Source organism: Triturus cristatus, chromosome 4_1 (assembly GCF_964204655.1).
Source record: "Triturus cristatus chromosome 4_1, aTriCri1.1, whole genome shotgun sequence".
Taxonomy (NCBI): domain Eukaryota; kingdom Metazoa; phylum Chordata; class Amphibia; order Caudata; family Salamandridae; genus Triturus; species Triturus cristatus.
The window spans coordinates 741682213-741697204 of record NC_140585.1 but is presented as its reverse complement, the minus strand read 5'-3'; the positions used below and the strand labels follow the sequence as shown (position 1 = coordinate 741697204).

Genomic DNA, 14992 nt, shown 5'->3' with positions numbered 1-14992 from the left:
CTACCTTCTTCGAAAGACATTTAGATGGATCACCACAAAATCCAGAAAGGCGGTCACCCATGCACTCATCACCAGCAGACTTGACTACGGCAACGCACAATATGCTGGCATTACCCAGAAACTCATCAAGGAAACTACAGAACGTTCAAAACAATGCAGCCAGACTGGTTCTCAACATCCCCCACCGCAGCCACATCACCGAATGCCTTCAAGAAGTCCACTGGCTTCCAGTCAACAAAAGAATCTCTTTCAAACTCCTCACACATGTCTACAAAGCTCTCCATGATGCAGGACCTGCAAATCTGAACCACATTCCACAGATGCCTTTGGTCCGGCCATCTGGCCCTGGCCGCTGTCCCATTGATCCACAAGACCAAAACCGGAGGACGATTCTTCTCCCACCTCGCCACCAAGACCTGGAACACCCTGCCTCTCCTCCTCAGGCAATCCCCGTCAATGACTCAATTCAGGAAGGATCTCAAGACCTGGTTCTTCGACTAAACCGCTGCACTCAGACGGATCAGCAACCCTACCCCTTCAGCGCCTTGAGACCCTCACGGGTGAGTGGTGGCACTATATAAACCCCTGATTGATGATGCTGTAGCAAATTCAAACACAAACTGAAACACAGAGGTTTGACCCAAAAAGTCAACGTGCTGCCAATGATAACCAATACTTGAGGGTGAGGCGAGAGTGGCCCGCCTAGGAGAAGGAGAAAACCCCTTCTTTTAATTTGTTCGAAGGTCAGGATTTTATACAAATCAGAGGACACTATCAAAACCTCAAAGAGAAGATATCGGAGGTTTCCTCTCGAGGATTAAATTCAGCTTTTATGCCATCCTGTTTCGTGATCCCTGTTCAGGAGACACGTAAAAGAGATTTGAGAGCGACCTAAGGACATATTGATAGTACCAGTCTCATATCAGGGTGATTTTTATCAACACTGGGCTGAAGCTGCTTTTTGACTGAGTGTACAAACTGCGGCTGGGAGTTATAGTTTTCCTGAAGAAGGTTGCAGTGAAATTGTATGGTCCACCCAAACACGTCGATGCTCTACTGTTTTTAGGACGCTACATCTTTGGGACAATTGTGAGGCAAAGAAATATTGAAGTGTCAATACTAATCAAATGATCCAATACAGACTAGTGCTGTTTTAATGACACAATATTTTGTCTGTTCCTTTCTCCCACTTTGTTGTTTCTTATTGTATTTTTTATTAAGTAGAATTGCTGTATTTACTTGTAATCAACTGTGATGTATGTTTTTTGTCTATCCAATAGGATTTTTAAATATGAGCTTATATTTCTAAGTGTGCACATCTGATTTATGTACTCAATGTGATATTTACGTTTTTTTGTACATAACACATTGGTTTTTAATAAATTGATTAATTTTAGCAATACTGAATCTTATTTTTGCTTTTGACCTTTATATTTTGGTGATAATAGATGCATGGTGAGGGATTGATTGAGCTAACCAAGGAGGAATTTATTTGACGTTTGCTGTAGCAAATTCCAACAATTATAATGTTTCTACCAGAATGGGGACTAACTCCATGGGCCAGGCAACACCAAGTTCTCTTTCTTGCAGTGTTTCTAGATTCCAGGGAGAATTTCATTGCCAGATTGTCAGCAGGAAGCCTGGGGGGTTGAGTCAGGGCAAGCTTTTGCCTGTCCCATGAGATCACAGTCTGCTTCCTACAGGTTGCTTCAGACATCTGGCCTGGGTCTGGTTGTGCCACTGCCCGCAAACCCTGCCCTTGCAGGAAGTACCAGGGTGCTGTGTCACTGGGCCTATAATTAATGGGTGTAGAGTTTGTATATCCAATAAATCTGGGCACAGAGACACTTGCAATTGCTAGTGGTGGAATTCTACCCAGAGTTATCGGCTTGGGTGAAACTCATCCACTGAGGGTGCAATTTCCAGATTTCTTGGCAAAAGATGATGCCCCTAGACCTGTGGGCAGCACGCCGCTAAAATTCTGTAATGTGAACAGTAAGTTCAGACTTACATAACAGTTAGCTATTTTGCAGTCTGATGGGAAATCCTCTCTACTGCCACGGGAACCAGCTATCACCCCCCAAAGGACTAGTAGGACTCTACCCCCTTCAAGTGGTCACCGGACACCATCCCATATTACTTTGAGCAGGGGTCTAAGGGCAGTCTAGAGGGTCGAGACGGGTTTGGTGGCAGGTGTATCGAAACCCATTCATTTTCCAGCACCAGCACTGTAAACTGAAAGCACCACCGTGTAAAGAGACAAATAGCTTTCCCCGTTAGTAGTGTCTCAAGATTCACTCTACCACTTTAACGTGATGGACTGAGAATTGAATTAGTGCTGTTGTTCATCGATCCTTTTTGCAAGGATCCTTGCTGGCTCTGCTGTTCCAAAGTCATGAGCTTGGGATTTCCAAGCATCTTCTATTTAATAACATTGATCTTAGGCCTCCATGGTAAATATTTCTACACTGCTTAGTGCTTGAGCAATTTATTTGTGTCTTGGGGCCATATCCCTGACAAGAAAAAAGGAGAGAATTCAGATTTTTTAAGTAATCAATGGTCTTTCAGCAGCTTAATATTTGTATGTATATTTAAATGCATTTCTATCATACTTTCAAGCAATGACTAAACTGTCCATTATTAAGGGGTACGTAAGTGTCCTCTGGTACCCTGTGTATACCTACATCACCTGCCTCTTGAGTTAGCATGGGCTACTCTGCCACACTACCCTGAGAGAGTCAAGTTTTTACATGGGGGGTGCTTGGTGGTCCGGTTTGGGTTCCAGTATTACTGTGGCCCCAGGACACTGAAGGTAAATGACTCTGACTGCTACAATTAGACCAGAGTAACGCCTGACTTCCCTGAGATCCCAGGAGCCTGGTTCTCACACCACCCGTCCAGGTCAGAAAATGGTAATGGGCAGAGACTGCAGCCACTGCCCACATTATCTATCCCCTTGTAATAGAGATGTAGGCCAGCATGCAGGCTGGGTCCTTTCTAAACATGAATTATCACACCTTTCCCATGCCCGCACGCTGTCTCTTCCCTACAGCAAGGCCAGTGGCAGGTCTCAGGATGCATGTGGGTGAATGCTGTATCTGTGCAGAGCTCTGCATCCGCTTCTCTTGACAACATGGCAAGGCCTAATACTCATGAGACAAGTCCTGGAATTGGTGGGACCCCCGGTAATGGTAATTCCAGGAGGGATGGGGAGCGGGTGGAGAAATAATGGCCACAATATTAGGCCACTCATATAGAGGGCCTAAATAAAGGCAGGTCCCAAGAGATGCATACATCAGTCCAGTAACTGCTCTTTCCCTGTCCCCTTAGCAGCAAACCGGAAGCTGCTGGTCGACTTATGATGAGGCAAGAGTTCAAGCGTGTAATGTCATGATGGCTGAAAGGATGCAGTCTGTCACTTCTTGCTACCATCATTCTTCTACGCCCATAAACTACTCAGAATGTCAGTTCCTTTGCCACTGGGATTTTGAAGCATCTATGTCCATGAATATATTACATTTGTGATCATGAAAATCGATGAAGGAAATATTAGGAAACGTGGAAAAAGCTAAAGTATGCAGATGTAAAACACCCCTCACCTCATTTTCACTCATGACATCGTTGTTTGGTGCAAACATGGTGGCCTGGATGGACAGGTTGGTGAGGTAGTTGAGGAACTCTTGTCCTTCCAACGAGCTGTTGGAGTACCTGAAGATCTCCTGTGCAGGCAGAGGCGGAAGGAGTTAGCACGGATCTGACTGCTCTTTCCTCCGTTCTAAACTAAAGAGCATCACTGATCTTAAGAGGTTAAATACTGCTTACTCACTCACTTAGACACGATTCATACATCCACCATTACTTGTTCACTTTTTACTCGTTAACTTTGTGAAACAAAAATACATACAACATATTTAACTATGTGTTCAGGAATTCTATCCAATACATGGGTTGTTAAATATATTGTAAGTTGTGGTAAATTCTTTCAACACACAAATTACATGTATGTAGTTATTACCGCCACAATTGGTACCACCCCAGTTATGGTGTATTATAGGTCTTGCTCATACCGACAAAAACTTTGAAAACATGGGGAAGGACGTTAACACTTGAAGAAGGTTCCCGCTGCATGTGTAGCCGTCTCCAACATAACCGAATTTGCATGTACACTTCACGTCTGTAAGGCAAGAACACAGAAAACAGCTAAGTCCATAGTGCAGTGGTTCTTAGCATTTTGATTTCTAGGGACCCCCCACTTAATCATTACCGGAACCCAGGTACCCCACTGATTCCTTATTAAAATCCGGGGAGCCCCAGTGAGTAAGTACAGGAAGCCAGAGACTCCGGCCGAAGCATTTTAAATAATTTAATCAGCAAACAATACACAAAAAATACAGAAAAAGTATTTTCTTCAAACAAATATACAAATGATGAAATATTTGATTTAATTCACAAAGATAATGAAAAAAAATGACATTTTAATTTTAATGGGAAGGTGGGAGTTTTTTTTATCCAACTGAGGCAGTGGCCTCATCATCCATACTATATTCTGTTTGATACACTTGCTCTGCTCGTACAAAACAATCTGAAGATATATGTTACGTTTTTAGCGTCCAATTTCAAAATTCTTTCACATTTACTGAACGAACGCTAGAAAGTATAAATAAAGTTAAGTATGTTGCAAGTGCGCTGCCAGTGGATGGACACTGGCCGCCGAGAGACGTGAACATAGCTGGAAAGGTTTCAGATTGCTTATGTGTGACATTCAACGACTATGAGCGACATTTTCTCGCAATATGCCAGGTGAGGGCAGCCTTACTTGCAAGTTGGTGACACATTCCAGCGTCAACAATCTAATTAATAAATTCACCATCGGGCGCACACATGTGAAAGTCTGGTGTGAAGAGTTTCTGGGGCCCAAGAGCAGAGCACAGCAAAATGCATCCTTTGCAACACCAACACTGCTGCGCCTCTCCACAAGAACCACCTTCAAACAAACACTGACAGTAGAGTTATTTTTGACAGGTAGCGGCGAGTCGGGCTGCAGCTGAACTCAGCTGCTAACATTATTAGCTTTAAAGAACAAGTTACTTACATTCGATAACGATGTATCTGTAAGAAACATTAGTTAGTTAGATTCCTCACCTTAGAATATCCCCAGGCGTCAGACTGGATCCGGAAGATTTTTCACCAGCAATACCCCTTGCGCATCGCTAGGCGTCGTCTGCGGCTCCGTGTCCGTCGTTGGCGTCGTGCGCCGGAATGACGCCGTCGGAGTACTTAGACGCCGCCCTCGCGCGTTGACGTCAGTTCTTGCCAGGAACGCAGAGCCATGCAAGAGACCGACACTGGTGCCAAAAAATCTAGGGGCCTGAAAAGGATAACCTTAACCCTAGATGTCGGTTCGCAGAACGAGGAGGATGGGTGGGTCGGTGAGGAATCTAACTAACTAATGTTTCTTACAGATACATCGTTACCGAAGGTAAGTAACTTGTTCATCTGAAAGAAACACGTTAGTTAGATTCCTCACCTTAGAATAGATACCCAAGCAATACCAACCCCGGTGGTGGGTCTGCGAACCAACATCACACCAGAAAGTCCTGGAGGACAGAACGGCCAAAGAAGCCATCCCTCCGGACTTGGCTGTCAAGGCAATAATGCCTGGCAAACGTGTGCAGCGAAGCCCACTTCGCCGCCTGACAGATGTCCTGCAAAGGGACTCCCCGTCCCAAAGCAGTAGTAGCCGCCGTGGCCCGAGTAGAATGGGCTCGCAGCCCAACAGGAGGGTCCTTTTTTGCCAAGGAGTAACAGATTTTTATACACAAAACGACCCACCGGGAGATGGTCCGTTTGTGCACAGCTTTTCCCTTCTTTGCACCCACGTAGCCAACGAAAAGCTGGTCGTCCACTCGGAACTGTTTTGTGCGGTCCAAATAAAAGGAGAGCGCACGTTTTGGGTCCAGACGGTGGAGCCGCTCTTCCTCTTTGGAGGGATGCGGAGGCAGAAGAAGGTGGGCAAGGTGACAGATTGCCCGAGATGAAAGGGTCACCACTTTCGGAAGAAAGGAGGGACGAGGCCGAAGGACAACCTTGTCCGGATGAACAGATAGAAAAGGAGGCTTGGAGGATAGAGCCTGGAGCTCACTCACCCGTCTAGCCGAGGTGTTAACAACCAGGAAAGCAGTCTTAAGAGTAAGAAGACGAAGAGGACAATTGTGAAGGGGCTCAAAGGGAGCACACATCAGGAATGTTAAGACAAGATTCAAGTCCCACTGAGGCATTATGAAAGGGACAGGAGGGAACGTGTGAGTAATGCCTTTAAGAAAGCGTGACACTACAGGGGACTTGAAAAGAGAGGGCTGATCTGGAAGCCGCAAGAAGGCAGAGAGGGCAGCAAGATAACCTTTCAAGGTGCCCAGGGCAGCGCCCTGTCGGGCCAAAGAAAGAAGAAAGAGAAGAACCTCAGAAAGAGGGGCGGAAAGGGGATCCACAGCCTTTGCTGTGCACCATGCCACAAATTTGTTCCACTGGCAGGCGTATACCGTCTTTGTGGAGGGACGCCTGGCTGCCAGAATGATATCACAGACTTCAGGAGGCAAGTCAAATGGCATCAACTGCCGCCGCTCAATCTCCACGCATGGAGGTGGAGGCTGGACAGGTTCGGGTGGAGGACCGTCCCCTGCTGCTGCAACAGAAGATCCTCCCGAAGGGCCAGACGTATCGGAGGATCGGTCAACATACTGAGTAGCTCGGGATACCAGTATCTTCGTGCCCAATCCGGAGCCACCAAGATGACTTGGGCCCGGTCGTGCCTGATCTTCTTCAGCACTCTGGGCAGAAGTGGTATAGGCGGAAAGGCGTACAACAGACCGCAACTACACTCGCGACGAAAAGCGTCGCCGAGCGAGTGCCGCCTTGGAAATTCCAACGCGCAGAACTGCTGACATTGCGCGTTCTCGTCGGTGGCGAATAGATCTAACCAAGGCTCTCCCCACTACTGAAAGAGACCTTGCGCCACTTCGGAGTTCAGACGCCATTCGTGATCCATCATGCACCGGCGGCTGAGTTCGTCTGCTCTGGCGTTCAGAGAGCCCGCCAGATGTTGAACCACTAGGGTGACGCCCTGGTGTTCCAGCCATGTCCAGAGGTGCAGAGCCTCCTGACAAAGGGTCCACGACACCACCCCGCCCTGTTTGTTGCAATACCACATGGCGGTGGTGTTGTCCGTGAACACCTGCACGACATTTCCCCTGACAGAGGGAAGGAAGGCTTTCAGTGCAAGTCGGATCGCTCTCAACTCCAACAAGTTGATGTGGAGACGAGACTCCGCCGGAGACCAGAGGCCTCTGATCTCCGCCTCTCCCATATGGCCACCCCATCCCAGGAGGGACGCGTCCATCACTACGACATTCTCCGGTAGGGGTAGGGAGAGGCTCTTGCCCGTGACCCAATCGCGGTCCGTGAGCCACCACTGCAACTGCTGTGCAGTACCCTCCGAGATCAAGACATGGTCGGACATGTTGCCGTGATGCTGGGCCCACTGAAACTTCAGGTCCCACTGCAGAGCCCACATGCGCCGCCTGGCGTGATGCACTAGTAGGATGCATGAGGCCAGCAGCCCCAGAAGCCGCAACACTAGCCTGACCGAAACCCAGGATAGAGGCCGAAAGATGGGAATCAGGGCCTGTATATCCCGGACCCGCTGTTCCGGTGGATAAACCCGGAACTGCGCCGAATCGAGAACCGCTCCGATGAAGAGGAGCTTCTGAGAGGGGCTCAGGTGTGACTTCAGCACGTTGATGGAAAACCCCAGCAAATGCAGGAGATCCGCCATAGACTGGAGGTGGGAGACGACTGCCCGGGGTGAGCCCGCCTTCAACAACCAGTCGTCGAGATAGGGGAAGACTGGAACCCCTGATCTGCGCAGATGAGCTGCGACCACCGCCATCACTTTCGTGAACACCCGAGGGGCACTGGTGAGGCGGAAGGGGAGCACGGTGAACTGAAAGTGCTCCTGACCCACCGTGAACCGCAGGTAACGCCGGTGGGCCGGCAGGACGGGGATGTGGAAATATGCGTCCTGCAAGTCCAATGCTACCATCCAGTCTCCAGGGTCGAGGGCAGCTAGAACCTGAGCCAAAGTTAACATTTTGAACCGTTCCTTCCGGAGGAAGGCATTGACGTTCCTGAGGTCCAAGATAGGGGGTAGGCCCCCCTTGCCCTTCTTGGGAACCAGAAAGTAGTGGGAATAACAACCACGACCTACTTCTGGGCTCGGAACGCGCTCGACGGCCTCTTTGGCCAAGAGGGCCGAAACTTCCTCTCGCAGGAGATTCAAATGATCCTCCGAGATACGGTGGTGCTGCGGTGGCATGGCTGGAGGGGTCATCTCGAAGGGGAGGGAGTAGCCCCTTCGGACGATTTGCAGCACCCACCTGTCCGAAGTTATGGTACGCAAGTGGAGCAGGTGATGGCGAACCCGGCCTCCCACTGGCGAGGAATGGGCCGGAAAGCTCGGACTAGGAAGGCTTGGGGCCGGATGCTGCCGGGGTGGATGTGGACTGACGGCATCGTCCTCCATTACCGCCTCGGCGGAAACCACGTCCGTGACCGCGTGCAGGCTGGTTCTGCGGCCGGTGGCTAGGCGGACGTGAGGAGGAGGAGCCCCTTCCTTGGCCACGAAAGGAGCGAAAAGCGGAAGTTTGTGGCCGCGGGGCTGAGAGGCCCAAGGGCGTGGCCGTAGCCCGGGAGTCCTTAAAGCGAGCCAGCGCACTGTCCGCTTTCTCACCAAAAAGACGAGTCCCATCGAAAGGCATGTCCATGAGAGTGCTCTGGACATCCCCGGAAAATGACGTGGACCGCAGCCAGGTGTGACGTCTAAGCGCCACCGTGGTAGAAATCGCCCTACCCAGCGAGTCCGTAGTGTCAAGTCCACATCGGATTGCATGACGTGCCGCATCTCTCCCATCGGCCAAAGCGTGGGAGAGTCGTGTCTTGGCCTCCTCTGGACACAGGGGTAGCACGTCCTCCACCGTATCCCACAGAGAGTGGGAAAAACGGTCCAAGAGACAGGCAGTGTTTAAAGACCGCAAGCCCAAACTGAGCGAGGAGAACAGCTTCTTACCGAACTGTTCCAGTCTCTTGGAATCCCGGTCCGGAGGAGCGGTCGGGAACGAGGATTGGGAGGTAGAGGCCTGGATAACCAGACTCTCGGGGGTGGGGTGTTGGGACAGAAAACTGGGGTCGCCCGGAGCAGGGCGGTGGCGCCTGGCAACGTTCCTATCCACAGGAGGGACTGTGGAGGGCTTGGACCAGGTGCCCTGCAGAACGTCAATGAGGGCCTCATTGAATTGCAGCAGAGGCTCAGTGGAGTTTGCTGCAGACTGAAGCACCTCGGTGAGGATGTTCGTCCTCACAGCCACGGCAGGCAGCTCGAGCCCAAGGGCTTCCGCCGCCTTGCGCAGCACCACAGAAAAAGCTGCACCCTCCTCCGAAGCCACAGTCGGAGGAGAGATGAATCGAGTGTCCGGTGAGGTATCCAGACCCCTGGCCTCCCCCAGTTCATCTGCCCAGTCCTGAGAAAGTTGACCTTGGATGGTCATAGGGTCCTCAGACCCCTCCCAGTCGCCCTCGTTATCCGATTCCTGGTAAACAGGAGGAATGATCGGAGCCGGACGATAGACAAATTGTGTCCCTAGCGGAGCCGGATGCGGCATCGATGGACGCCGCACCGGCGCCGGGTCCGGACCGGGGCTAAACCGGGGAACGACGTCGACCGGAGTTGGCGTCGGAGGTGGCACCGGTGTCGAAGCCGGCGGAGGAGGCGTGACGAGGTTGACCAGCGTCGACGGGGGCCCAGGCCTGGGCCCCTCGGGGACCTGCGGCGTCGGGGCCGGAGCCTCCAACAGCTCCGGGACCGGAGTCGCCGGCGTGCAAGGTCGCCCAGTCGAGTCCGTGGTGCCCGAAGGCGTGCCAGCGGGCGTCGACGGCGGAGCCAGGCCCCTCATGGCCGAGAAGAAGGCACTGATCTCCGCCGGCGTCGCGTCAGTCCCAGGGACCGGCGGGTATGGGGACTTGCGCGGCGCCTGCGTCTCCGACGGAGCCGCGGGGGTGGAACCACCCGGACCCTCGGCCGAGTCGTGCGAGGGGAGTCCAAAGAGCGATGTTGCCTCTTGGACTTCTTGGATCGCTTGGACTTACCCGAAGAGCCAGACGATCGGTGGTGTCGACTGCGGCTCCGCGACAGATCCTTGGACCTCCTCCTGGACCGGGATCGAGAGGGGCGCGGAGCCGAGTGGCAGATCTCGAGAAGCTTGCGGGACCGCTCCCGCCTAGCTTTCGAGGTCAGGGCCCTGCAGTCGGAACACGACTCCGCGTCGTGGTCGAGGCCCAAACAGTAGAGGCACCGGCAGTGGTGATCGGTCACCGACATCAGTCGATGACAATCGTCGCAAGCCTTGAAACCAGGCATCCTACCGGCACCAGATGTCGAGACAGTGACAAAAGAGTCAAAAATATTTTAGTCAAAAAAGACTAAAAAGGGGTAGCTCTCCCGGATTGGCGCTTACTGGCGCGGAAAAAAGAAGAACTGACGTCAGCGCGCGAGGGCGGCATCTAAGTACTCCGACGACGTCATTCCGGCGCACGACGCCAACGACGGACGCGGAGCCGCAGACGACGCCTAGCGACGCGCAAGGGGTATTGCTGACGAAAAATCTTCCAGATCCAGTCTGACGCCTGGGGATATTCTAAGGTGAGGAATCTAACTAACGTGTTTCTTTCAGATATGCAGATTTGCACACGTACGCTCAATAACACACAGAGGTGAGCAGAGCACAGCACCAGCAGTGACACTGAATGTTTGAGTACTGTGCACTGCCAATGACAGGGAACAGCTGTACTGTAGTCAGTGCGTCCGGGGTTAGGTGGAGCGGGCAGTGCCCTGGAAATTTTAACATACTTAAGGCTAGAAGCGCCCTCTGCGAAATTATCACTGGGAGTAGTTTAAAGGCTGCGGTTGACCTCCCGGGCCAAGGGCTCTTCTCACTGCACAACACACTTTCTGCTCAGTCCAGTCCCAGTCTGAACCGCCCTGCCATACGGCTGAACAGGACCCGGAGTCAGCTGCAAGCCATGGCTCAGCCCCAGCCCTACCCCCATAGAGCAGAGTCTCTCAGAGGCCACGCTGCTGTACCCGGCGGTCGCGGTCACTATTTGTTTACTTCACCGTGACCAGGCTCAGTGCACCTAGGTGGGAAACAGACGCTAAAAATGTGTGATAATGCATTTTAATGCAGTGATGCAGATCACCACATTAAAAAGAGTTAGTTTAACACCTGATGCATGCTACTTGGCTGCGCTGCATTAAGCTGAGCAGGAATCTAGAGTCAAGAGGAGACACTGACCAACAGGAAGAAAGGAAACTAGAGTGATGTGGGAGCCAACCAATTGTAAGTAAAGGTAAGTAATGAGTGAACTCTATGCCCTTTTAAGATGTTTTCTTTTCATTATAAGAGATTTGGCAAGCACGGTGAAAGCGCCATGTAGGCTAAACCTGAAAACTAGATTAGAAGAACAAAAAGTAACTTTTCATTTCTATTTCTTTAAACAGATTCTCCATGGCCTGACCTGCCTTTCACCTCAATTTCTGGCTCTGGCACCAGGCAATGGGATGTCAGAACTTGAGTGAAAAAAATCATAATTTTTGAGTTCCGATGTCTTTGCTTTATAGTCGGCAACGGGGTGCCTCGCAAGTTGCCGATTATAATGAAATTAGAGACTGGCATTCATACAGGGATTACAGAATCTCATGTATTATAGTTCCATACATGACTTAATTTTTAGGAAACCACTAAACTCATGTTTTTTAGCTTCTTGGGATTGAGCATGATGTTTACAGGAGTTTAATTTCATGTAAATATTCTAAAATGGTTAATGCCCACCCCTGTCTTTTTACTTCGCTTCTGTTTTCGCTTTTATTAATTTTTGCTATCCTTGGTATATTATTAATACATTATGCAATCATGTGTGAGTGTTGCTTTTCAGCAAAGGAAAAAGAAGTGCCCTCCACCTACTTATGTGGTGTTACTATTTCTATGCACATTTCACCGACGGTCCTGCTCCGAAGCAGCCCCCAGGCGAGGAGGTGCTGCTGCATATGGGTCGAGTTCCCCTGTCCAGTTATCACTGACTTACAACAGTGAATAGTCCACCAAGCTCAAAAAAGAGGCACGGACTGTGAACGATAAGACAGAAGGGAGGCTCTAGAAAGAAAACTAGTTTCTGTGGGGTGGAGGAATGGAAGAACCTCATACACCGTTGGTTCCCAACCATGTCATGCAGAAATATCTACATTAATGGACTTTTGATGGGGAGGTCACTGTTGCACCTCTCTGTTGAATAAAATAGTTTTTAACCTGATTGTATTTTTTCGAGTTTTAAAATGTTGCTGTTTTTAGTTACGTTTCCTTACTCATCCCCCTCATCATTTCCTGTTTAACAAGTGTTATAGGAATATCATTCAACGGTCTGCTTTCATTCATCTTATTTATTTACTGTATTATATGTAGAGGCACTGGCTGATCAGAGGGTTCAGAGTTCTGAATGTGACACAGCCTGTGAGGATGGCGATGGTATACAGGTCAAGCTCAGGCAGGTCCCCGCTGTAAGGTAATATAATTATTTCCATCCAGCATTACAATTCAATCACAAATTTGTCTTTTTTCCTAAATAGTTATGTTTTAAGCAAAAATAATATTGCATTCAATCTAGATGTAGCTAAACTGTAAACACTGTTAAACGCTTACAGGACTTCCGTTATACTATCTCACAGTTTGAAAGTCCTCTCGTGATGTAAGTCTTTTGTAAGATTTGGAACTCAGTATAAGTCACGTCTCCCTTCTCTAAGCTACCTTTCTACTTATAAACTGAGTACGCAGTTTTCTTATGATGACAGAAAAGATTAACAAGCAGGGTCAGACTGGCCGAGGTGGGCACCGGGTGTTTCCCCGGTGGGCCTCCAGGGTGGAGGCCGGGGTTAAACCCCTGAGGGGCCGTCTTTGTTACCGGGAGCCAGTTTTGCAGCATCAGCCCCCAGCAACAAAAGTGGCACAAAGCTTTCCGCTAGCTCCTCCCCACCACCCTCCCTGGGCTGGCTGAGCTCTTTGCCAGGGCTGGTTTTGGTACCCAGAATGGCCCTGTTAACTAGATTCCCAAACTGCACCTGCACCAAACTCTTAACATTTACAATCAAAAAGATTAACCCGATGGTCTGTCAAGTAATGTGTCACCTCATGCATGTGGCACCATACACAGTAACCGTCAAGTCTGTCATTGAGGCTTCCTTAAAGTTCCCCACCTTGCCTGAGACTCACCACCCAACTGGTTTTCAGGGGTCATTTCAGTGTGCAATGTCAGACAATGTTTCTCAAGTAGAAGAGGACATTTCTCTTGGACGTTTTAGCAGCCACTCCACTTATCCCTTTAAGGTTGTTTCGGATGTTACCGTTAATGGTTTTGTCTGTGAAAAAAGTCTCCACCTAATCTCACCGCCCTCTGCTTGCAGACCATTTTCTTTATGTTTCCATTGTAAGATTGGTAGGTTCAAGAGAACTTAATTGATGGGTCTAGCAGGTCCACAATTGCTCCTTTGCCAATTTCATTACTTTCTTGTCAGTTGGCTTGCCCCAGGTAAGATGGTGGAATGTAGAATTCCCTTTGAAAAGTCAATGAAGCTGTGTAATATTCCAGATTCCTGGGAAACCCAGAGTTGTAATATTAGGCAATACCGATACTCTACTTTCTTTGTCAGGATTCCTGGATAAAAATAAAACGCTCGAAATGCCCTCTAGGACGCGTATTTCTCACCACATCATAGGTAGAAAACCCAATGTATATCATCTGCTATACTTTATCAGAGCTCTTCATTATTACTTGCTGATTCTCCTAACATACCTGTTTTTCACCCGTTACATACATATAAGAGAATTAAAGTATAAAAAATAACTTCACTGTGATCATCCTGAAAATTGAATGCGGTTTCTTATCACCTTTAAAGCATCTAACAGGAGTTGTGAGAAAGAAGAAGTAAACGGTTACGGCTTTCCATTGTACTCAAGATTAATTGGAGTCTGCTTGGGAAATTCTATTTGTTCTAGCATGGTATCCTTTCATGAGACAACACATTTCATATTCCCACCTTACTCCAGTCACTGTACTAAGTCATCTGTTAATTGTAGAAAGGAGTTCATTAAACCTGGATCATTACCTTTCACTCGATAGCAGAAGACATCCCAATTTTCACTGGCATTAACTCGAGACCCATAATTCACTATTCCCCCATATCCGTATCCGCAATTCCAGCTTCGGAAGGCCGCTGGATAACCCACTCGTAGTTTATATAACCAGCCAGCCGAGCAGAGGTGGTATCCTGCCTGCAATATAAGGATGGCAATCATGAAAGAACCAACCTAAGAAAAGCATTAATCTCCATTGCACCTAATGATCACTGCTTAATAACAGAAAATGGAGCAGCATATTTTCTGAAATCTCACTTGTTTGAAGTAGGTACTGGTATTTTAGAGGGCAGCTTAGACAGGGGTGATGGAACACTTTAATCAAATTTTAGATAGGGGATGATTCAAGACTATGTTACAAGGATGGGAATACTACACATATACAGTACAAATGTTTGTATTACATCTCACAAATTTATCATTTAAGTTTAGCATGATTGTTAGACCTGGCATCCTTAGGGAGGTCATCCTCCAGACTTTTTGCCTTTTTACTCCTGTTTTTGCGGATTCTTTTTGTTGGCCTTAGGACGCTGAGCACTTGGTCATGGCTAACCAGTGCTAAAATGCATTGGCTTCTCACCTAAACACGATGACATTGGTGTATACCTGATTGGCATATTTGATGTACTGGTAAGTCTCTTGTAAAGTGGTATACCATATAGCCAGAGGGCATTCCCTGTAGACACCCACCACACAGGAAG

General features: G+C 48.9%; 1 protein-coding gene across 1 annotated transcript in view; it reads right to left on the bottom strand.

Moving 5' to 3' along the window:
• Positions 1–14992, bottom strand: part of LOC146855445 (stabilin-2-like) — a 1201024-nt gene that overhangs the window by 57191 nt on the left and 1128841 nt on the right. Inside the window, 3 exon segments of the mRNA XM_085653243.1 lie at positions 3600–3719; positions 4068–4174; positions 14264–14429. Of these exon segments, the coding sequence (XP_085509369.1) occupies positions 3600–3719; positions 4068–4174; positions 14264–14429 (393 nt within the window).